The sequence below is a fragment of the Solanum lycopersicum genome, chromosome 4 (assembly GCF_036512215.1).
Source record: "Solanum lycopersicum chromosome 4, SLM_r2.1".
NCBI lineage: Eukaryota > Viridiplantae > Streptophyta > Magnoliopsida > Solanales > Solanaceae > Solanum > Solanum lycopersicum.
In genome coordinates, this window is record NC_090803.1 from 66,733,333 (window position 1) to 66,756,669 (window position 23,337).

General features: G+C 31.8%; 4 protein-coding genes and 1 long non-coding RNA gene across 6 annotated transcripts; 1 reads left to right on the forward strand and 4 right to left on the reverse strand.

Moving 5' to 3' along the window:
- Nucleotides 1-155: 155 nt before the first annotated feature.
- On the reverse strand, nucleotides 156-5,280 carry LOC138348357 (uncharacterized). Of its 2 annotated transcripts, none has more exons than XR_011220922.1 (5): nucleotides 5,106-5,279; nucleotides 4,860-4,919; nucleotides 2,704-2,797; nucleotides 2,364-2,503; nucleotides 156-290 (listed from the first exon to the last, which is right to left on the reverse strand). It is a non-coding gene; the product is annotated as an uncharacterized lncRNA (long non-coding RNA). The 2 variants fall into 2 exon arrangements; XR_011220923.1 differs by lacking the exon at nucleotides 156-290 and adding an exon at nucleotides 3,339-3,508 and having other exon boundaries at nucleotides 2,416-2,503; nucleotides 5,106-5,280.
- Nucleotides 5,281-6,845: 1,565 nt separating this feature from the next.
- LOC101244578 (uncharacterized) lies at nucleotides 6,846-8,830 on the forward strand. The gene is made up of 5 exons (XM_004238245.5): nucleotides 6,846-7,247; nucleotides 7,377-7,517; nucleotides 8,112-8,231; nucleotides 8,438-8,533; nucleotides 8,649-8,830. The coding sequence occupies exons 1-5, from the start codon at nucleotides 7,029-7,031 to the stop codon at nucleotides 8,763-8,765; spliced, it is 693 nt and encodes a 230-aa protein (XP_004238293.2). The 5' UTR covers nucleotides 6,846-7,028; the 3' UTR covers nucleotides 8,766-8,830.
- Nucleotides 8,831-11,081: 2,251 nt separating this feature from the next.
- LOC101268099 (peroxidase 9) lies at nucleotides 11,082-13,426 on the reverse strand. Its single transcript, XM_004238239.5, has 4 exons — nucleotides 12,872-13,426; nucleotides 12,416-12,607; nucleotides 11,704-11,869; nucleotides 11,082-11,620 (listed from the first exon to the last, which is right to left on the reverse strand). Exons 1-4 carry the CDS (start codon nucleotides 13,094-13,096, stop codon nucleotides 11,208-11,210), a joined length of 996 nt encoding a protein of 331 aa, XP_004238287.2. The 5' UTR covers nucleotides 13,097-13,426; the 3' UTR covers nucleotides 11,082-11,207.
- Nucleotides 13,427-14,080: 654 nt separating this feature from the next.
- LOC101261514 (uncharacterized) lies at nucleotides 14,081-20,497 on the reverse strand. Its single transcript, XM_004238216.5, has 13 exons — nucleotides 19,952-20,497; nucleotides 19,150-19,292; nucleotides 18,653-18,769; nucleotides 18,277-18,391; nucleotides 18,064-18,201; nucleotides 17,080-17,175; nucleotides 16,876-16,989; nucleotides 16,611-16,679; nucleotides 16,406-16,476; nucleotides 16,228-16,321; nucleotides 15,560-15,688; nucleotides 15,338-15,427; nucleotides 14,081-14,805 (listed from the first exon to the last, which is right to left on the reverse strand). Exons 1-13 carry the CDS (start codon nucleotides 20,324-20,326, stop codon nucleotides 14,713-14,715), a joined length of 1,644 nt encoding a protein of 547 aa, XP_004238264.2. The 5' UTR covers nucleotides 20,327-20,497; the 3' UTR covers nucleotides 14,081-14,712.
- Nucleotides 20,498-20,701: 204 nt separating this feature from the next.
- On the reverse strand, nucleotides 20,702-22,910 carry LOC543692 (BEL1-like homeodomain protein 11). The gene is made up of 5 exons (XM_004238220.5): nucleotides 22,081-22,910; nucleotides 21,552-21,931; nucleotides 21,405-21,465; nucleotides 21,171-21,315; nucleotides 20,702-20,964 (listed from the first exon to the last, which is right to left on the reverse strand). The coding sequence occupies exons 1-4, from the start codon at nucleotides 22,768-22,770 to the stop codon at nucleotides 21,172-21,174; spliced, it is 1,275 nt and encodes a 424-aa protein (XP_004238268.2). The 5' UTR covers nucleotides 22,771-22,910; the 3' UTR covers nucleotides 20,702-20,964; nucleotide 21,171.
- Nucleotides 22,911-23,337: the final 427 nt, after the last annotated feature.

Here is a 23,337-nt window from a genome sequence, read left to right on the forward strand (position 1 = left end):
TACCATTAGGTACAATATATATGTTGATACTAGGCAGTGATGGCCCCTGTAAGCACGGGCCCAACAAAAAATTTTGCGAGTTAAATTGCGCACGTACGTATCTATGGACTATGAACGACGTTTATAGGCTAAATTTTTGCGAGTTGATTGCACAAACAAACTTTATATAAATGGTTGCCAATCATTTGTTTGTAGTTGTGGCTACATTTACATAGGATGTTTACATCCTATACTATTCACATACTGCTACATTTTAGTTTCTTTTCAGTGTTAGTACCTAGAAAATGTACCTACAGAAGAGGAAAAATGATTTTAGATTTAAAGTAGAATATTTATTTATGCAACTTAGTGCGTGCATTTATTCTCCACTCTTTATGAACTGTAGTACTACCTAAAGAATTCAGTGGATCTTTCAGCGATGGGAGCAACACCAAGAAAAGAAGCAACTCAATGTGTACAAGTTGTTTTGGAAAAAAGTCTATCTTATTCACAGTCGACACCAATAGGACCCTTAAGTAAAGTAGTAAGTTAGCTTAAGACATTGTTCAAAAGTCACGGATAATAAATTTAGCATTGTGAGAATTCACATACTTTAATTAGCTTGTCCGAGTTGTGGCAATGATGGTTGATTCATGTACAAACAACCTTCTGTAAGAGCAGAATACGACAACACAAATAATGGAATAACAACCATGCTTAAACTTTACAAGATTGAAATATATATAGACCTTTTGAGTTTCAACTCAACATCTTCCACCTTCTCCAAATGTAGAATTAGTGTTTCGCTTAGGGCGTCTTCAACCTTATTTTCTATTTTACTCTTCAAATATAGAGTTTTCTATATTTTCAGATAACCAATTCTCTATTTCTCTCTCCTTAATATTATATTATTATTTCTATTTTATTCTTATTTTCTTATTTCATAATATAAATGTTTTCTTCTTGTTGCGAATAATCACTCTATAATCTTTATGTAATACAATTTTTTTTTTCAAATTCTTCATCCTGGAACTCCATGACAGAAACTATTTTCCAGTTACAAGAACGGGAAGTGTCCAGTGGGTGCTTTTCTACATTTTCCCTTGCATGCCATTCTTTACTTGCTCCTCTAAACATATCAAAGTTATTTTCACAGTTGCATGCTTACAACTTACAAGCATCACTAAACACCAAGCCTTGACTCCAACTTTCCAACTATTGTAGTCTTTCAACTTTACACCCCAACCAAAACCCTGATATGAATTTTCAGTATAATATTTTTAATAGGAAACACTTATATCAGCTCAAACACAATCAGTAAGACCAGACAAAATAGCAAAATAAGAAAATATCACAACTATATCTAGATACCTGACTTGCTAATCTTTCTAATTGCACACGTTTCTTCATATCAACAACATAAATATTCCCTTTTCAATCAACAGCAAAGCTTCTAGGTTTGTTGAACTTAGCCTTATCAAGAGAAGCATCAGCGTAGCCAATGCAATTACCAGTTAACTTAATAACAGTAGTATTTGCGAAATTACCAAGAAGATTGATATAACTCGATTCGACAACAATCCCACATCATAAAATCAACTCTTTCATCAAATAGTTCAATAAAAATCAAATTTTTATCACATTTACCCCCAAAAAACTGAACAAAATTAAAGACGCTAGAGAGTTGTGTTTCAGTGTTCTCTTCTTTATTTTTAAATAAAGTTAATTCTCTGCTCTTTCAAAAAGTTCTTTCCTTGAATGTTTTTATGGATGGATTCCTTGAGAACATTTTCTTCGGAAAGAAAAGAGAAGGTTGCAAATTCTGTGGTGACATAGCTAGCATAGAATTATGCAGATAATGATATTAGATAAGCGAGTCAGCGATAACATCAGCCATTATCAGAATATTTCATTTCAACATGTATTTTAAGGCTAACCAAAGAAAACAAATGACATAATTAAGAATGTAGCCATGTAGAGTCCAACTATGACTTCCATGAAAGGTCTCATTCATCTTGATTAAGGAGTTTCTTACTCTTAATTGAGGATTTTCTTACTGACCAACCACCGTTATATCCCTAGTTGAACTTAAAATTCACTAATTAAGTCGGCAATAATGTTGGAGTCTTTAAACAAAAGCCTTATGTAGAAATCAAAGTTGATATTGACAATCCCACTAACATGAATTTTTAGTGCCTCGTTCAAGAGAAGATACTTTTTACCTCCTATTTTTTCTAAATTTTCCCAAACACATTCATTCCAGAGCATGAGCCCAGTTGAACATACTAATTGAAATCAAAGAGAAAGGACTTCATACAAGTAACCAATATTAGGGAAAAATTAACATAAATTCCAGTGAAGTATAACCTATGGTCATCATTTACCTAGAAGGAAGAACTACTTGTGGAATGAAAGGTGAATGTGATGTATCTTATTCAGCCGCAAGCCTCTGAGCTTTTTGAAGCTCCTTCAATACAACTTGAATTTTTTTAGCAAATTTAGCATCTGTAATTTTCTTGCTAGCCTGAGAGCAAAGAACAAATTTATGATTATAAGCAAAAGAGACAGTAAGAAGAGCAAGAAATATATATAATGCTGAGAAATGCCTAAAAATATAAGCAAATTGTGATGAGAGAAGATTAATACATGTTTTGAACATACCTATAAAAGTGTATAACTACTAAGACAAATAGAGAAATAGAGGAGAACACCTTTTGAACTTACACTGACTTCAATTTGATGGTCTGTTTAGCTGGCTTGCTTAACTTTTGTAGAAGTATTTTTCAGTAATCGCTTGATTGGTATTCTCGTCTTGTGCCTGCATTTGACAAAATCAGCACAAGTATCAAACATTTTTTATTTTTTTTTAATTAATACCCATCACAGAATTACCACCTAAAAGGTAGTTTCCATCTTTCATTTCATCAACACACTATATTGTTGCTACAACATTAAGTTAAGCTTGCAATCAAGGAAAAATTCCTTCGCCTTCTTTTTTCAAAATGAAAAAGTAAACTAACTTAGTAAGCTAGCTTTGGTTGCTAAGAAAGCCGGGCACTACACTAAGAACAAGAACCCGACACATTTCCAACTGGAAAATCGACCCCTGGCCCCAAGAAATTCTACATCCACAAATTCGAAAAATAATCAGTGCACTGAGCAACTAATGTTTGTTATGAAAATTTTCTAATTTAAGCAATACATCGTGTATATATATAAGTAAATTGAAGATCATATCGAATATATAAATAAAATAGACTTAAAAATATTAGGTACCACTGCTTTTATGTGAATGCACTTCTTGTTAAGGTATAAAAAGGAAATAAGAAAATTTTATATATTTGTTAGTTTTTGCTTACTCTTTTGTTTGACATCTGCACAACATATCCAAGAAAGTCTCTGCATGTGAACATGAACAGAGTTGCGATAGTCGCTTGTAGCTGTTGTTCAATAAAGAAAGCTTATACTATGTACATCATTTGCATCTCCAGAAATCCGTGTGTGCAAAGCAATATTTTCTTACAACTAACTACAAGAATAGTAAGAGTCACTTTCAACTTTCATGACGGATAAACAGAACACCTAAAGACAATACAATCTCTGTTGGACCTAAGATAGAAAAAAATTTAAATTTTCTCGATTTCGTCTTCTATACAAATTTGACCGATACACAAAACTTAGAAGGAACTTGATAATATGGCAACTAAAACAAAGCCTTGCGACGTCGTATTTTTTCAGATAAACATGTAGACAGAATTTAGAACACTGGTCAATACAAATTAGGAACCATACAATCATCGCAAATTTAACAAATCTTATGATTTAGTTTCAAGATATTTAAAAAGATACTCAAGATATTTAAAAAGATAATCAATCTTACTATGCTGAAAATAAGTGAATCGATCCATGAAAAAGAAAAATATAGCAATGGTATTTATAGAGAGAGATATGAGGACGAACAAGATGGATATGTGCTTAAGCGACCGATCAAGAAATGCAAAGATGAGGGAAATGGTTAGTGATGAGGATTTAGGACACATAAAGTTCATTCTCTCACTTTTCAATCTTAGGATTGCCACAGAAAGAGGTCAGTCGCTTCAGAAGGTGACAAAATTATACTGTCAGCTTGACGATACCTTTTTAGTTCATCTTTGTTTCCTAGTTGTCGAACTAAGAAAACCTTCCTTTTTTGGGTGCCATCAATTTATATAACTCTGCCAACCTATTTTTTTTCGTTGGCGTTTATATATTATCAAAAATTTGATAATTTGTATAGCTAGCTTTTCTATGAAATCGCTATAACTTTTAAGTTACACTTACAAAAGTCGAGGAAACTGAACACGCTCAAGAACAATATTAGAATCACACATATTAAAACTTGGGATAAAGCAAGAAAATATCAACAGATCAGTCTAGACAATTACATAAATTTTTATCCCACCTACATATTTCTAAATCTGCAAAACAGAATGAATATCATTCAAGTTAGATGCTTAATCTTGGTGGCTAAAATCAAAGCAATTACGGAAATAAGACACACATACCAAAAAATCAACTTCCTATACTTCACACAGTTACCATAGTTACCATGGTGCCAGTAGGAAAAAAAAAAGACCCGTGGGCTCGAACCAGCTGAGAAGTTCAGTTTCGACTTCGAAAACATAAAATTTTATCACTATATTTATCAATCGACTACTGCACGATAGCAAAAATATTTAGGGCCAGCTATTGAAGAGAGCTAAGCTTTAGAAAACTTGAAACATAAGAACAACAAGTTCGTTCACCCTGTAAAAAGAGTGCAGTCACGGTTTTACCAAAATCATAGAGTAATCTAATGTACAACAATAATCGAAAAAGTAAGAAAGCATCAGCAGACGTACCCAAAACTCAAATTTTGATATGACTAATTGCAGATCCTATTGAAGGCACAATGATTGAAACTATTGAAAAGTACAAGAAAAAATTAATATCAGCAACAAACCCAAATGAAAAAAAAAAGAGGAAAATTTAACACACCCATATCAAATTTGGTCAACTAAATATAAAATTGGGGAATATTTTCTAATGCAATTTCAATTTGAGTAAAACAGAAAGATAAAAAAAATCAAAGAAACATAGAAGCTTACCTAGAATGACTGCTTGAGAAAGGAGAGACATTTTGTGAGCAAGCTATGAAGTAAAATCTCAAAGTTGAAGCAAGACACAGTTGTACATTGAAGTAACAGGAACATGACACGTAGCTATATCTGATTACTAAAAAGACAAAAACACCCTTACATGTGATGAAACAGGCATGTTGAACAAGCCTTTTCTAATATAAGTAAACAAAAACACCCTTACATGTGATGAAACAGGCATGTTGAACAAGCCTTTTCTAATACAAGTAAAAGTAAAAGTGAAATGTTTAAATCAAATCTCAATAGTGAAAATCCCTTTATGCCTTTCTTGCTACACTAATGGAGTGTGATTAATTAGGTAGTGACCTCAATATATCTTCTTATTGCTAAAATTCTTGATATAGTTATGTATATTATGAATTCGATTAAATTTAATAACTTTATTTTAAATTTTATATTACTTATATTAGTAATATTCGATTAAATTTTATATTACTTATATTAGTAATTTCATCGAATGTGTTAAATTGTTAATTTAGAAAAGAAAAATGAAGAAGAAAAAATTCCAAACACAAACTCCACACTTGAAACGAAATCCAAAGTACAATTTGCTCCTTTTCACTTTGCTTTTCAATTTTACTTTTTAATCAAATCTTTAGCTATGTGCTATGTGACGTTACTAGACACAACTTTCTATTCTACTCAAACAAGTCTTATTCCACTTAGTACTTTAGAAATCGAGATCGAGGATCGAATTGAAATTATACATCGTCTTTGAAGTTTAATTATATGAAAATTTTGATATTATATTTAAAGTTAGATTTTGTCAAAACTAACTTCAGACATTAAAATATGTGAATACACATAGAAATTTTTTAAAAATAAACACAAATTAAATAATGATATCAAAATTAAATATGAATACGCTTTGCCCCCTTAAAAAGCTTGAGGGTTCAATTGACTAATGACCCTTTTTAATTATGAAGAAACTTTGTCTTGATAAAGGTTTCGTCGAAATTGAAATAAAGCAAATGTCTCTTTCATAATTTTTCAAATATTTATGACAACTACATACATATTATGGTTCAAATTTTTTAAAATATGTTACATATTTGACTAAAAGTCTTCTATATTATCTTTTTGGATAAATTACAGAAATATATAACTTTTATTTTACTTATTTTGATTATTTTTTAAAAAATTACAAAATTCCTTATTTCTTTAGTCCGAGCCAGTATTTAATGTATCCGATCTAGTTTTTAATGTATGTGAGCTACATAATAATGTATCTAAGCCAATATTTAATGTACCTGAGCTAGTTTTTAATGTATCCAAACTATATATTAATCTATCAGAGACGGTACTTAATGTATCCGAACTTCAATTATTGTATCCTGATTTTTTAATTTTTAATGGATTAATGTAATTAAAAACTTATTAAGGATAAATTATACTTTCATATCAAAACTATGTGATTTATGTAATTTACGTCTTTTTTTTTTCTTTGTAAATTGCTATTTTGGGCCTGTTAGTGTATCTATTATGGGCCTGTTTGTTCTTACTAGCTAATAATTGGGTCAATAACATAGTGACACAAATAGACACAATTACAAACATTGAACAATAACCAAACTCCCCCTTTGAATATTTTTTTGAAATTGAATAATTTTTAGTAATAGTAGGTAACCAATAATTTCCCTAAATTGAAAAAAAAAATAATATAATTCTTAGCTAGAAGTAGGTTAACGTACATTAGAACATTAATGCATTAAATTTCAACCGTCTACTTATACCGCCCAACTTTTAATATACATTTAATGAATTTTGTTGCCGACATTTAATTTCTTGTGTTATTTTTTCCTTATTCATATCTATTTTTATTATTATATTTTATATATTTTTTGTATCAAGAGAGTTAATTTTCTCCTTTAGATGGACGATTCAATACTAAATTTGATAGTATTTGGAGTTATATCATGGACAACATTATTTTTATTAACAAGAAAGTTATTCCCAAATCGTTCTTTCGATTTTTGCAATCGTTTAGTTTCAACTATTCATGCAATTTTAGCAGTTATTTTAAGTTCAGTTTCTGTTCAAGATTGGAATTGTCCACTTTGTCCTTTGGCTTCAAGATCTTCTCACAAGCAGGTATGTTTTTTTGTTTTATAAAAAAATAATAAATTATTCTTTTTTTAAAAAAATATATTTTATTTTAACTCAAGAATTTGCTAAATGTTGTTCTAATTATGTTGATTTTTGAAAAACTTTGATGAACAGATGAGGGCATTGGGAGTGACAGTAGGGTACCTTATTTATGATTTTGTATGTTGTCTTTTTGACAAACAAGTGAAGATTGATAACTTAATTCATCATTTGGTGAGTGTTGTTGGACTTGGAGCTGGCCTTGCCTATGAATGGGTGAGTAATAGTTTTAATATTTCTTTCATCTTTAACTACTTTGAGATTTAGAGTCGCGAAGTATAAGATATAATAATTTCAGGATTAATTGTAATTAGGGACGGACCTACCCTTAGTCGAGGAGTGTCACTTGCCGGAAAATTACATGATATATAGAGGTCAAATTTTGGTTTAAATGGTATATATATAAGTATTAACACCTCTTGACACAAGTGAAAAGTTTAGTCTTAGTGATTAAAAAGTTTCGATCAAAAGTTTCTTTAAGGTTGTGTGTTTACCTATTGGCTTCATAATTATTATTATTTTTTATTTTTTTACTATAACTATTGACAACCCTTCGTGAGATTCCTGCGTCCGTCACTGAATATAACATTATTTTATAGTATAATTAGTAGAAAGTATTAAATTATCCTGGAATTATTTGTCCCTAACATATAACAATAGGCATAAGATGAAATTATTTGTCTCACTGATTAGGAGATTAAATAAGTCAAGGACACAAGCAAATTATGGGCTCTTTCATTTTTTTTTTAATTTTTTTTAGTGATTTGAATACAAGAATCCTTACCTTTAATAGATGTTTGTGATGTGCAGTGTGGTTCAGAAATGGTAGCAGCATTGTGTGTGACAGAAATTTCTAGTCCATTTTTACACACGAGGGAAATTCTCAAAGAGCTTGGATACAAAGACACTGACTTTAATCTTGCAGCTGATGTTAGCTTCTCGTTGCTCAGACTCTTCACTTTTGATTTTGTATTTGTATTAGATTCTTTATAAAGTATACTATTTTTGGAGAATCTGACACGAACAATGTAGCTTCTGATATACTTATTTTTTTTCTTCATATATGATACATTAATTTAGTGGACACAAAGTTTAATTAAGTTATTAATGTATGGTTGATTTGGTTTAATTTGCAGGTTTTATTTGCAGTGATTTTTAGTTGTGCTAGGATGATAGGGGGCCCATATCTAACTTATGTGACTCTTTTTGCTGATAATCCAATTCTCATTAAGGTAACTTAATTGATTTATTTACTAGTAATACACAATTTCTTCTACTTAATTAAGAAAAAAATTTGATTCAAAACAATAAATTGGTGATATTATAATTTTTTTAATGATTTTACAGGCCATGGCTTTGGGATTGCAACTTGTTAGTGCTTTTTGGTTCTACAAAATTGCTAGGATGATTATGTACAAATTTTCTAAAAGAAATAAAGCTAAAATAGTTCATTCAATTAGGTAATTTGCGCACTTGTGTATCGAACATTCATATATACAAAGTTCATTCTTATTTGTTAAGTGAGAAAAGTTCTTTATAGGCACTGCATAAATTTTAATCAAAATGAGAACCACTAAACTTATGAGATAGTATTTTTGCTGGCACAAATGTAAGCCGTGGTGTGTCTTTTGATATATTTTTATTTGTCGTCTTTCAAAGTGTATTTTGCTAGCTTTCGTATGAAACCTAATTATTTTTGGTCCTAACAATTTCAAGCGATATGAATGAATTAGCAACGACTTGTTTATTGTTTTTGATATTGTTAGAGTGAGTTAAAAGTCTCCATTAGTTAGGGAATGAATTGTCCGTTTGCGTACTTTTGATCTAATTTTTGCGTTGAGTTAGACCCAGGTGTAATTTTTTTTTAATAGCAAAGCATCTCATAATATTATTATACTCTACGAAATTAAAGAAAGAGTGAACTCACTAATATATATCTCCAAAGATTAAAAGAGTACTAATTAATATGACTTAGACACATATATAAATCATATTTTACTATTATTTATCAAATATTATACATTATACAATAATATATTAACAATAGAGAAATATTTCAAACAATATATCTTGTTTTAACATTATAAAGATTATAACACCTACAAGAAATCACAAAAAAAAAAACTTTAAATAGCTCTAAAATTAAGTATTTTTTGTATTCTCTTTTTTGTGGAGATGATATCAAGAATCTGAAGCTACTAATTCAATCGACTCATTGGATTTAAATATATGTTTTTGAGATTATTTTTTTTAATTGTACAATGATATTAAGCCTCAATTGGCTTTAAAATCACACATTTCTTGTGATTTTGTGGATTTATTTCATTCTGGTTTGATTTAAATAGGTATTTTAAGAAAAAAAATGATTTTTAAGATAAACGTTGATATGATGTAATAATTGACATCAAATTCTTGCAAAACTTGTAATTTTATGGCTTCGTATGTTTTTGAATTTGAGATGAAATGTTAGACTTCTTCCTAAGTTATTTGATATGTTGTAGCAACTCTTTTAATAATAATAATTTAACAAAATTTTTATGTCAATAATTATTTTCTTTAATCATTTATATATCATATAACAATTATTTAGTGTAGGTTTATTACTTTATTAATTCAAGATAACGTTTGAATGAGCAAATTTATAATAGAAGTTGAGAGAACAAAAAGAAAAAAACAACTTTAAGGACAAATAACAATTTAATAAGAAATTCAAGGTAGAATAAATTACGAATGTAGTATAATTGCCCTCGAGAACAAATAGTAGTTGAATTACAACCATAAAATAAATAGTAATATATAATACAAGGAACCAAATTAACATTTAATAAAAAAATAAATCATGTATTAGAATTCCCACAAAACAACCTTCGCATAACAGTTCAGTTCTTTACTAAAATATTTGCATAACTTGTATGTCAATTGAATATAATGACCCTAATTTTTGTGTGTATTTAAATAATAAAGAGTAATATACGTAGATAGACATTGTAATTTGATCGTATCAACTAAATAATTAAAAAGCTTTACTCTTTGAATACATACACTTCAGTTTATCTTCAACTTTCAAAATGATCATTTTAACGTGTATTTCGTTTTCATCTTAGAATGATTGGATGAACAGAGATCCACAAAATTTGATTCCAGCACGATTAAATTAAAAAAAAAATTAAGAAATTCTAAACGCACTTAAAAACTATTAAAGACTTTGAGAGAGCCACGATGTCAATTCCTTGAGAGATCGACTCTTCTTCTATATGCATCGCCTAATTGAAGTAAATTTATATTTTATGTTAAATTGATTTTTCCACTATAGTATTTAATGTGAGTTATTTTGAGTCGATACATAATTTATGAAATAAAGAAAGATTTTTGACATTTGTGTGATTATAATTCATTTCGTTAAGCGAAAAATAAATATTTGCAGTAAAATTATTACTAAACATAGAAATATGTCATTTGGAGTCCAGAGCCTAAAGGGTGAAATATGTCTTCTTTTTTTTTCGTGTTTTGGGAATCCAAATAGGAGTTAAATTAGAATTAGTTTAATTTCCCTTGTTATATATAATCCATAACTTATATTTTTCTACAATATAATATGTTTAATATTTATTTTTTCTTTAATTTTCTTTTTCTATATTAATATAATAAATATATATTAGTATAAGTGATATTTATAAATTTTAATAATTGGATTATCACTAAACCTATGTTCAATAAAAACTTGATTAAAAATGGTTCCGTAACCTTTTTTCATAAAAAAAGAAATACAAAATTCAATACATAAATAAACCACTCAGCATATAACATTTTACAACAACAATAAACATCTTACAAATTCATAATCCATAGTGCCAAACATGAATATATTCACTTCATGATTAATACATTAGTAAATAACTAAAATTTTCAATTGATTCTACGACAGTTCTTTCTAATTTCACCCTTCAACTCAGTCAGAGGATTAATATTTCCCATTTTCACCATAGACTTAGCAAAATGACGAAAAAAAATCGCCTCATTTTCAGCATAACTCTTCACCAATTCCTTGGTCTTTTTCACATTTCCAGTTAGAAGCACTTCATCTGAGTTCAAAAGACCTTTGCCCCATAGCAATAATTTGAAATATGTGTTATCAAATCTGATTGGTGATGCAACATCTAGAGGAGAAATATTATTGTCTCCACCACTTGTTGGACAAATTGATTTTAATCCATTGTAATAAGTTTTCTCTAGAGTTACATCTGGTAAATTGTCACCTTTTTGATTGTATAGTCTTTGTTTAAATGACACACATCTTGCCATACCTATAGTGTGCCCTCCTGTTTTGGCATTAAAAAAATAAACATATATACATGTTTTCGAAAAAAAATTAAATGATTTGTATAAAATTGATGTAACTTACCAGAAAGTGCAACAAGGTCTTGTTCATTAAGACCTTGTTTATTGAAGAGGTTTATAAGATTTTGGATTGTTGAGTTTGGTGCTGGAATGTTTACATTTGCTTTGTTGAAACTTGCTGTCTTTGAGTCTCTTCTTCCTAGTGGTACTTCCCAATATGGTCCACCACTCTATTACAACACACATTATTATAAGCAAAAATCTTGAATTGACTAGTACTAAATTATTATATTCTACTATATAGTCAAGTGAATTTTTTTTTTTGATAAAGTTCAGTTACGATATATGAGAGTAACGTGATAAATCTTTGTAAAAGTTTTGTTTAAAGACAAAAGAATTGCAATCTATGTAAAAAAATGTACTAAATTTGAAAGATTCGACATGTTCACAAATATTGTCAGTATTATTACGCATATACAAGATTCTAAAAAACCACTATGGAGGATCCATATGCATATGTTGTCCGACTTTTTAAAAATGTTGTGATATCCATGTAAAATCGTTTAAAAATGTACTAGCTTAATAAGATCCGACACATATGTTACTCAGATTTTTGAAAAATGTTGTTGCATAGGGGGTTAATATAAGATTCTCTAAAAATGCATTAACTTTAAACACGTATATATAATTATTTTTGAAGAATCCGAGCAATGTAATTTGCGATCCTTTAAATGATGAAATGAGAAAGAAATGTTGGAGTTTAGATGTATGCTTACTAGGACAACAGAATCACGAGCAGCAAGAGCCAGAATGTCTGCGCAAGAGACAGTGTGAGGACAAACTTGTTCTAGTTTAGCTTTGATTTCATCAATTACTTCATATCCCCTTAGAGAATTCTTGTTTGGTCCTGCTTCCTTTTCACTTTTGAATGCACTATTTTTATCCAATAATATCGATGCATCACAACCCTACAACACAAAGTAAAATTAAAAAAAATTATCGAGGAGAAAGGTCCAAATTTAGCATCTTAACCATTTCAATATTTATCGTTCATTATATTTTGGAGTCATTCATACCCTAATCGTCTCGTATTTGTCCTTGACTTTAATAGATCTTTAGTAGTGGACGAGACGTATAAGGGAGATAAATATGAAACGAATTACCAAAGACATGATATGAATGACCCCAAAATATAATGTATAGTATAGGAAAATGTGTATAAAAGTTTATACCTGAACGAAGCAATCATGGAAATGAAGTCTAAGCAAAGAAGCAGCCATTCTTGGATCTTTAGCAATTGCCTCTTCTAAAACAGACATTACAATTTCATTTGCTTGAGGACATGAGAATTGGTACAACTCTGGGAATAGACCACCATAATTATTGGAACTAGAAACTGGAAAGGATTGGAAAAATGCACAAGATAAAATAAACATTACTAGACCAAGAGAAGCCATATTATAAATTGGTGACTGAGAAATTGAAATATCAAATTGTTGTATGATGATTTTAATTACAAATGCATGGGAATATTTATAGAGAGACAATGTGACCAAATCAACTAACTAGTCTTTTACCAAATCCTCTAATAATAGTAAGTTTAGATTACTTTTCATGATAGTCAATAAATGTCTCTTTTATTAGTGATTGAAGTGAGTCTTGGAGCAACAGTAAAGATCTCTTTGTGTGACCTATAGGCAATAATTTCGAGACGTGAAAATAGACACGTTAGGTCAGGCTTTCTACATCACACTTCTTAGCATCTGAGCCTTTCCCAAACCGTGCTTACGACGCGAAATGATTTTTGCACCAAATTTTTGTTAAAAGTGTTTTTAGTTTTGAGTTGTAGTTCTACCTGCTCCAATGAACAAAAAATATGTAATAAGTATAATACGTCAACCACGTTATAGAGTTTGAACAACTTCTGAACTTTTCTTGTCTTGTCTTGGCTTGGCTATTTCTTCAAAAGGTTACAGTTGCAATTCCAATTCATTCCTTAAATAATGAGGATTAGTTCGAGTTTGTAATTAAGAAATTAAGTAAACAAATTTGGATAAATTTATAGGTTCTTTCTAATCCACTCAAATCGCACGATTCTTCATTAAATAAAGTAATTAGCTACTAATGATTCTTAATCACTAATACATTAACGGCTTGTTTAGGTCTATGTGATAAATTGGGTTATCACATAAAGTAACGACTTGTTTACCGTTTCGAATACTACTAAAACCGTATGTGAGTTGAATTTGACATCACTCCATGCCAACCAAAAAGAAAGAAAAGATAAGTTATGAATTCGATAAAATTCAATAACTTTAGTAGATTCTTGTAAGATGTATAAATAATTTTTACAGAGAAATGTATAATTTTCAAACCACAGACAAAATGCATTGATCAAACAAGCTAGAATCGACTATATCACTTCTAATTATATCGCTTCATTTAGCTCATCTCACACTACTATATATTATACAAAGTAAAATAGTGAGTAAACGAAGTACATTATAAATCTGGGACAACAAGACTTGGTAAAAGAAATATGAGCTAAAGTAAATGTACTAACATGACTTTTAGACACAGAAGAAAGCTACTACTACAAAGAAAATCATCTTGCTGATAAAACAGAACATTCCCATACAGCTCACATAGACAAGCCAGGTCAAACTGCGCATGTCACGAGATCAACTGTTTAGGAATATTAGGTCAATTTGTACAATGGGAAGAAGGAACAGTGTAACAAAGTAGTTACGTGTGACGAGATATTTCTATGTACAGAAGCAACAGTTGGTGAGTACAGAAGTACGAATAATAAACCAATTGAGCACAAATTCCTTTGAACAAGCATACCGGCTTTTTCTTCAGTCAACGGATTGCTGATGTGAGGAGATGGATGACTTCTAGTGATTCTTGTTTACTATTGTTATGCATGTTCGTCAGAAGCCACAATCTGGAGATTCTTGTGTTGGGAGTTTCACATTCATCATCTACTTGAGTTACAATTTATGTTCGCCGTAATCATGATGTGCTTGTGTTGTTGCACTTCAAGTATATGTATTTTGGTGACTTGAAGCAATTATGATACACACATTTGCCTCATAGGAGTTAGAAGCCTTGCAAATCGGAGGGGAACATGTGCTCTCACCAGAGTTCCTTTCTCAGAGTATTCCTATAAAATCAAAAAGAAAATAAAGGATGAAAATGATGTCTTTATAATCTGGGATAGTAGGCAATGTTAGTACCATTTTGTCAAAATTATCTTTGTATTGCTTAAACCAATGCAGGAAACGGAAGAAGAAATGGATCTGTCTCACTATCAGTATGCTTGTCTTTCTCATGTAGTTTGTGGCTAGGTTGTTGGCACACAAATCTTCCAATTCTACACCAGAATTCTAGAGCTTTTTGTAGAAAACTATGGAGTGAGTTCATGGTGATACAACAGCCACGCCTCAATCACAAGCTAGTTTCATAGTGATAATAGTGAAAAAGAAAACAAACTATCTCATGAACAAGGACACTTCAAAATTTCAGCATAAGTGACAAGATAGGTGGGGATTCGTTACTCTCACTTCCCTTAAAGTTCATAAAAGTGCAAAGAGTGTGTAGGTGGAGGGGGTGGGGGAAAAGTGAGGCGCTAAATGCAATGGGAAGACATTTGAAAATGACTAGAACTTTTAAATTACTAAGAATATGCAGCTTACAGTTTTCTCAACCATTCCAACTTGATGTATCGTACTGAGGAGTTCCCCTTTATCAAAAGGGATCAAGGCTTCCACCCATACCATTGCATCCTGTCAAACGAGTAAAGCTCTATCCATCAAAATCAAACCGTTCCGAAAACAACTGATTAATCATTATCCTCTATCTAGACAGCAATGTATATGCCTTATTTTCTTTTGGTGAAAATAAAACAAGTCATATACCTTTAGTCTATTCTGGATTTCATTGCAGAATTCATCCAACCCTTCACCAGTTAAAGCAGAGACGCAAACCACATCGTTTCTCATCTTGGCTTCTAACTTGATTTTCTCTGGATCTTCAGCTTTATCAACCTGTCAAAAGATAGTTGTCTGATTACATAGTAGTTTCACACTTCAGAAGTCAGGTTCATCACATACCAACCGTCTTTATCAGCAAAGTTATCTATGGTGGCAAATGGGAAAGATAGGGAAAATGATACCAGTTCAAGTTTATCCATAGAAGACGCTCATCTATGCCACATTCAAACCTAGACCATCTAGTTTAGGCAGGAAAAATAATACTTTTCAATGTGCACTGAGGTCAGTGAGGAAAGGACAAACAACACATATGTTACACGAAGGATTTTCTTTAAAAGTAAATTGACAATTCTTGTACAGTAAGCATCATTAAACAGTAGCAAGCAGACAATAAACCAACAACATTCAACATTAACAGGGAACGATATAAAAAGAAAGGGTTGCAGGTTCAACACAAGAATCTAGCAAAAAATATCATGATCAGTTGGAGGAAGAACAAATTAATCAACAAGAAGATGGCTTAGGATTAAGGAAGTAGAGTGCTCACTGCAAATAAAACAGTATTCAAACTAAATGACATGCAACACTAATACCTTGTTCCACAACATCAACTTTGGTATTGATGATGTATCCAGTTCTGAAAGAACTTTCTCAACAGCCTCTATCTGTTGCTCTGCTAGTGGGTGACTAAACAAGATGGCAAAAGAAGATAAGGAGCTTATGTTGGACATTGTATTAACAACTCACTCTTATCAAATGGATTTACTTTACCTGATGTCCACAACATGCACTAAAATTGAAGACTCAGCGATTTCTTCAAGTGTTGCCCTAAAGGCTGCAACCTATCGTAAGAAGAACCATATAAAAGACCAATTTTGTAATATCTTAACTTATTAAATGAGCGAATGTTGAAACTTGTCTTTAGCAAGAAGATGTAAAAGATGAGCTATCTGTTCAAAGTTGCAAAGGTATTTACCAGAGTTGTCGGTAATTTTTGGATGAAGCCAACAGTATCTGTAAGCAGGAACTCCTTCCCATTCTTCATCTGGCTCAGAAGAGTCGACAACAAGCACAATACATTACAACCATACAGATAACTAATTATACTTATAATGCAGATATGATCCAGATGCACATAATTTTCAGCCAATGAGGATTTATGTGCTTGAAAAGGGCACCAAATATAGGAAATATGTCCAAGCAGTCAGTTGAGAGGGTTAATCCTCAGTCATCATCCTCACCTGCACCCTTCTTGTAGTAGGATCAAGTGTAGCGAATAATCGATCCTCGGCAAGAACATCAGCCCCAGTCAACTGGTTAAGAAGTGTACTTTTTCCGGCATTTGTGTATCCAACCTAAAACAATGAGCACTTATAAATAAATTATTTATTCTCTCGAGCATGGTGTACTGTGTACAAACATTCTATAAAAGACAAATTCCATACCAAAGATACAACAGGGACAGGTACAGAGACACGACGGTTCCTGTATTGTTTACGATGCTTCCGAACAGATTCTAGCTCTTTTTTTAGTATACCAATCTGCAAAAGGTTATAGTAAAATCTAAAGTTAGTCATAAAAATGTGAAAACAACATACCCAGAGTGATCTCATCCCACATGAGAAAGGTGCAAACAACATACCCCGTGTGATCCCATCCCACATGAGAAAGGTGCAAACAACATACCCTGTGTGATCCCATCCCACAGAAGAAAGGTGCAAACAACAACTTACTAAGCATGATCCCACAAGAGAAAGGTGCAAAAGTGACCCAAAAAAACTGTACCTCACATTTACACATTATTAAAATGAAAGAAAGAGTAGAGAACTCCAAAAACAAATGGAACTAGAACTATGACAAAGAGGGTTATAAATAAAAGGAAAAAGCAGGTTCATCCACTTCTCCAGGTAATAATCGATACGAATCAGGAGCTCTGACAGAGGAAAGGCAATCATGACTTATTGGTTTAATCTTAAAAGCACGGTCATCACCACGAGACCTGGTGCAACTAAGCCAAGGAATTTCACTATTCATAGAGGTCTCATTAACTTTTTGCATGGACAGATAAGCAACAAGATGGAAAAACAAGACAAAGAGCTCAATTCAACATTAACACACATGTTTGCAAAGAAAGGACAAGATCTGTTTTCAATTAAAGTTCCGGCAGTGCATCAGTGAACTTTTTATGTACCATCTCGTTAAAATTTGATGCAGGCTGGTGCTTGCACGAAGCATTTTGCTGTTGAAATTTGGAAGATGCCAAAAGCATGCCACTGAAAGGCCACTAGAATATGACTAATGCCAGTAGCGAATTGAAAATTAACAAATACAGAGGGTTAATATCTAGCTCTAGTTCAATTTGGATGGACCAAAAGTTACTTACAATACACACATAAATAATTTATGCTAAATCGGTAAAAATTGCTTACTTGAGTACGTAAAATTCTCTTGTCTACTTCGATCTGTTTTTCACCCATACCCTTGACCTGCCCTCCAGCTTGACGCTCAAGGTGAGTCCACATACGGGTTAACCGTGGTAATTGGTATTCCATTTGTGCCAATGAAACCTGAACAAATTCAACCGGTTATGTAAAAGTGCAAAAACATTCAGGATGAAATACCGATAACAATAGCGGACTTGCCTGTAAAGATGCTTCACGGGTTGCTGCACGCTGGTTGAAAATATCCAGTATGAGAGCAGTGCGATCACACACTCTAACATCTCCACCAAAAGCCTTCTCCAAATTACGCAATTGTCTAAAAAGAGCATCATTAAACAATCAGCCTATTGACTGCCACAAGTTGAATTTACCCTTTTTCAAGTATAGATATCGATGAAGCACTACCAATTAGAATAAAAAATAACCAATTACAAGTAGCCAGAGTGGATAAAAAACTGCATAGGACCAAAAGCATTGCAGGAAAAAAGGAAAATTACAAAACAGAAAATTACAGAATATAACAGCAACGTCCTTGCAAGAATAATAATGTAATAGGAAAAAAATTGCTGAGAAATACCCGGGTGAAAGTTCATCATCAAATATAACAGTCTCAACATCAAATGCACGAATTGCGCTTTTGATTTCTGAAACCTTTCCAGATCCTATGTAAGTCCTCGGATTGGGAGAAGATAGCCTATAAGAAAAGAAAAGAGTAAGCTGAGCCAAAAGAACTTTAACAGGAAAAGAAAATAATTTATTCTCTTGCATCTTGACAGTACCACCATCCCAGCAAGTGTCAAGAATAAATAAATGAGATAATGTGGAAAACAAATTCTATGATTACACAACCCAGATCCCACGGCGTAACCAAGGAAATAATATTTTTGTGACAACTCCAAGTTAAACAACTGTAAGAAAAAGATGTCTATGCAGTTAAAGTGACCTCTATGATTAGCGGACCTTAAACTATTTACATTTTGATCTATATAGGACTATACTAACCAGGACTTATGAAGCTAAGGTCAAACAAACCATCACTGGTATATCAGAAATGACTATAGTACCAATACTTACTTCTGATATGTAGAATCAACAACCAGTAGTCCGGCAGTATCAGCCAGCTGAGCCAATTCCTTGAGTGATTCCTCTATACCAAATGAATCTTCTGTATCACCTTTGCACGCAACACCCACTAGGTAGGCTTTCTCTTCAAAAACCTAAAGCAGCAAAAATTAAGTCCAAGAATAGAAAGGCAGAGTACAAAAAAATTTGGTTGGCATTGCTAAAACTGTTTTTTGCATTGGAAAATCAACAAAAGGAACAGAGAAAGTCATATGTCATATCGAAAAACTTATGCATACCAATAAATACATAACATTCATCATTCTGTTCACTTAAACTTGAATGGATATATCATGGTTAATTTTGCACACAATGTAAAATTTAAAAATGAAAATCTATCAATGCTTATTCACTTACCCTTATACTCCACACAAAAGATTAGCACCATTTATGTTTGCAGACTAGCACCACACGAAAGACTCATTTACTATAGGAATTAAAAAAGAAAAGAAAACATATCACAGCTTGTTTTGTGATTAATGCTCTTCCTAGTGTTTTTTTCTTTTGATTCTCATCCGGTGTCCAGTATTAGGATTGGAGCCCGACTAATCCAGATAAATTAACTAAACTTAGTGTATGCATAGGGCTGCGGATAAACTTTTCTCTATGTAAATATTATAAGCTCATTAAAATCAACTTATTCATTCAAAGCAGAGGGAAATAGCAAATACAATACAATACAATACAACACTTCAACCTGCTAAGATTTAGCCCTAGAAATAAGAAAATAATGAAATTCGAGAAAGAAACTCACCTCTTTACCATTACGTAGCTTGAATCTACTAGAATTTTCATCTTCCTCATCCAATTTTTCCTTGTTCTCACTCTTACTTATCCAAGTTTGAGCTTTTTCTTCAGCTACAACACTAGCAACTCCATTTTCTACTTCATTCACCTCGGTTTCCGGTACAGATTCCTCTTCAATTACCGGATTTCGCTCCGATAAGCTGTCGTCCGGCGATAGAACTCCGATTTCTTCTCCGACGGCTTTAATGCATCCACGGTGACTGTACTTTGTTTGGATTAGCTTAGTGAAGGAAACGGGTCGGGTACGGGTCTGAATCCATCGGAAATCGGACTCCGGGAAGAGAATTGATGGTTTCAAATTGGAGCAGAAGCATAAACTCATGATTAAAGCGATTTTTTTGTGGATATTATGCCATATTCTATTTTAAGCTTTAGTATCTTGACTTGAGTCGTATTTTTGTTTAAAAATCAATAATTTATTATTTTTATAAGATATTATTAACAATGACCAAAAAAAAATTTAGAACTTACTATTACTACTACATGTTCCATTAATAACATTACCTAGAGATTCGCGGATTTTGTATTTTTCGTTTCATCATAAATTAGTTAATTTTATGTTATTTTACTGATAATATGAACAAGGTCACGAGGATTGAGCGGATGTTAGTAATTTTCTTCTCTTTTTGTTTTGGGAGTGTAGTACTTTTCTAGTAATGTTTGTGAATTTGTTAACAATGCATGCAAAAGCTTAAACTTTTAACGTGAAATAAAGCTTCCACATAAAGGCTATATATATGCTAAACATAAAAATTTCAGACCATATTGTAAAAAGCATTACACTCAGAAACTATTACTATTTCTTAGCATCATCAAGTACTAAAAAGTACATGAAATGCCTTCCATTTCAAGCTACATTTGTTTGTTTTTTTGTAACATGTTTCCAATTGTCACCTAACTTGTACTTCTTCAACTTTTACATCAAATAAAATGTATTCTTCTTTCTTCTCACTTCAACCCCTAACATCACAGAAAAAAAAAACATTCAATCGATTATGACAATAATCGTGACTATAAACAGACTCGTAACTAAAGACTAAAAATTGTTAAGACAGAGAGTTTGACTTTTGAGTGTCATTCTAAGCTAGAAAATGACAAATTACATTTCATTAGAAAAAAGATTAAAATTTAAAATTGTTTTATGAGCTTAAGTTTGCTTTGCTTACTTCATTCTTCTGCAGAATCAGTAACAGCTTCTCTGTTCAACAAATTATCTGATTCAACTGAAGATTCTGCAAATTCTTCCTTATACATTTCCTCAATCATAGGCTTCCATAGCCTAACTCGCGCGTTGATAAACCAGTTGGAAACCTTATAACAAGATCATCATAATACTAAATTAAATTATGAATATTGACTATTCGAAATGTTATGTCAAACTATATGTTCTTCATAGTTACCTGATTTTTTGATAAGCCTGTTTGAGATGATAACATAAGCTTTTCAGAGTCATTTGGATATCTGCTTAAAGTACAAGCTTTTAATAGAATACAAATGTTGCAAGAAATACATATTAAGTATTTAGATGAGATGATCAGAGTACATACGGATGGAGAAAGTGTTCGAATAGCCAAGAGCGAAGAATTGCCACTGATGTCTCTGGCAATCCTCTAATTGGTCGCCAAGCTTGTCGATTACTTTGAATGATTCCAAGTTGCTGAAGAGATATTCTGTTCTGCAGAGTTTCTTTCTCAAAAAGACTCAAATGTGACAAGCCACTACTGATTTTCGGAACGTCTCGTGGCATTTTTTGTCTAATGACATTAATTTGAGATATGATGGAATCTCTTAAACAGCAAAAATGTCTAGACATTGCTTGAAGTGCAAGTGCTGTGTAAGCCTTTCCTGCTCCAAACCCTGCTATTACCTCAAATGTTGAAGTAACTTCTTCCATATGTTGATAATATTGCTCATATCTCCTTTCCACCTGAAATATCAGCAGCATTATTAATTTAAGAGTCGTTTAGTAGAGTGTATAAGAATAATACTAAATAGCGTATGTTAATAATGATGAGATTAGTCATACATAACTAGATACATCCTACCATCAAGAATTCGGTTGTTATATTCACTAACCTCCTCCAACAAGGCTATGAGCTTCATGATTTTAACATAAAGTTCATGTCTTTCATTGAACAATTCATTGCTTGGTGGGATTTCTCCTTTCAACATAGCGCGAAGGCTTAAAGATCCTTTCTTGCTATTACGCGATAATCGCCTAATAAACTTCTCATTACTTGAATCAATAGTCTTGCCACCAATACAAACCAATTCCTCCAAGAGGGACTGAGTTGGTTTCAAGTACTTTGAGTTACCAATAGCAGAAACAAAAGATTCAGTTCCACAAACATTCGAAAAAGATTGATTCATTGCAGCTGCAGAAAAGGAAAACTCATTGTTCCTTTGATCAATTTCTTGGTTCATATAACTAGGATTATTAGTGAAAGTTGAAACAAGTGAATGTGAACCTAAAGACAGAGAGAGTCTTTGTGCTTGTTGGTTAGTATTAGCATCATGTGAAGCTCCAAGAAGATCCATCAAATGTCTACTATGATTAACATCATGTGAATCAGTAGTAAAATCAGGATGATTAACAAACTCTATGGATCTGGACAGTCCACCATGAGGCTGATAGGCAGTAGTAGTATCAGATTGATACATGTCAAAATGTTGGCTACCAATTTGACTAGTCATGATGGAGTCTGAGTTTATAAATTGATGTAAAATGCTTGAGTGTGAAGGTGGGGGTGACTCTTTTGAAACCATTTTAGCTATAAATTTCACAAAAATCAATGATCAAGAAATGTTGAACACTAGTAGTAACCTATGCATTGCAAAGTATTCATTCAAACAAGTACTTGTATATAGTTGTATTATATACTCCCTCCGAGCACGGAGTTTAAGAAATAAAGATAAACTTGTTGTCGACTTGAAAAAACAAGAGTTAGTAAAAGTAAGACACTTAAATTGAGACGATCGATGAAATAAAAAAAAAACATAAGTATATGAATAATAGAAAGATGACATACTTCATTGAATGAAGAAAGCAAAGATTCCCCTGTATGCACACTCTGAAGTTTAGCATACCCTATACACTAGCAGCTGAAAGCTATAGAACCTATAGTACAATAGACCTTCTTTCAAGTTCATAAAAAAACAAGTAAAAGTATGGAACTATCCAAGCAAAAAATGCTGAAAATGACATGAAATTTATGGTCCCCCACACTTCATTTTTTTTCCCTTGGCTAGTGAAAAAAATAAAAAAAGTACATAACTGTTGCATTTCTTTGGGACACTCAAAAAGCACATTGAGAGGGGGTTAGATAGAAAGGA

Excerpts from the sequence above, each read along its gene's own strand:
- LOC101244578 (XM_004238245.5), top strand. The coding sequence starts at position 7,029 with ATGGACGATTCAATACTAAATTTGATAGTATTTGGAGTTATATCATGG. Across the intron at positions 7,248-7,376 it reads CAAGATCTTCTCACAAGCAG|ATGAGGGCATTGGGAGTGAC; the intron begins GTATGTTTTTTT and ends TTTGATGAACAG. Across the intron at positions 8,534-8,648 it reads ATAATCCAATTCTCATTAAG|GCCATGGCTTTGGGATTGCA; the intron begins GTAACTTAATTG and ends ATGATTTTACAG.
- LOC101261514 (XM_004238216.5), bottom strand. The coding sequence starts at position 20,326 with ATGAGTTTATGCTTCTGCTCCAATTTGAAACCATCAATTCTCTTCCCG. Across the intron at positions 16,477-16,610 it reads AAAAATTACCGACAACTCTG|GTTGCAGCCTTTAGGGCAAC; the intron begins GTAAATACCTTT and ends TTCTTACGATAG. Across the intron at positions 15,689-16,227 it reads AGTTGATGTTGTGGAACAAG|GTTGATAAAGCTGAAGATCC; the intron begins GTATTAGTGTTG and ends ATCTTTTGACAG.
- LOC101268099 (XM_004238239.5), bottom strand. The coding sequence starts at position 13,096 with ATGGCTTCTCTTGGTCTAGTAATGTTTATTTTATCTTGTGCATTTTTC. Across the intron at positions 12,608-12,871 it reads TCCATGATTGCTTCGTTCAG|GGTTGTGATGCATCGATATT; the intron begins GTATAAACTTTT and ends TTTGTGTTGTAG. Across the intron at positions 11,621-11,703 it reads AGACCTTGTTGCACTTTCTG|GAGGGCACACTATAGGTATG; the intron begins GTAAGTTACATC and ends ATGCCAAAACAG.
- LOC543692 (XM_004238220.5), bottom strand. The coding sequence starts at position 22,770 with ATGGTTTCAAAAGAGTCACCCCCACCTTCACACTCAAGCATTTTACAT. Across the intron at positions 21,932-22,080 it reads TCATAGCCTTGTTGGAGGAG|GTGGAAAGGAGATATGAGCA; the intron begins GTTAGTGAATAT and ends CTGATATTTCAG. Across the intron at positions 21,466-21,551 it reads TTCGAACACTTTCTCCATCC|ATATCCAAATGACTCTGAAA; the intron begins GTATGTACTCTG and ends TACTTTAAGCAG.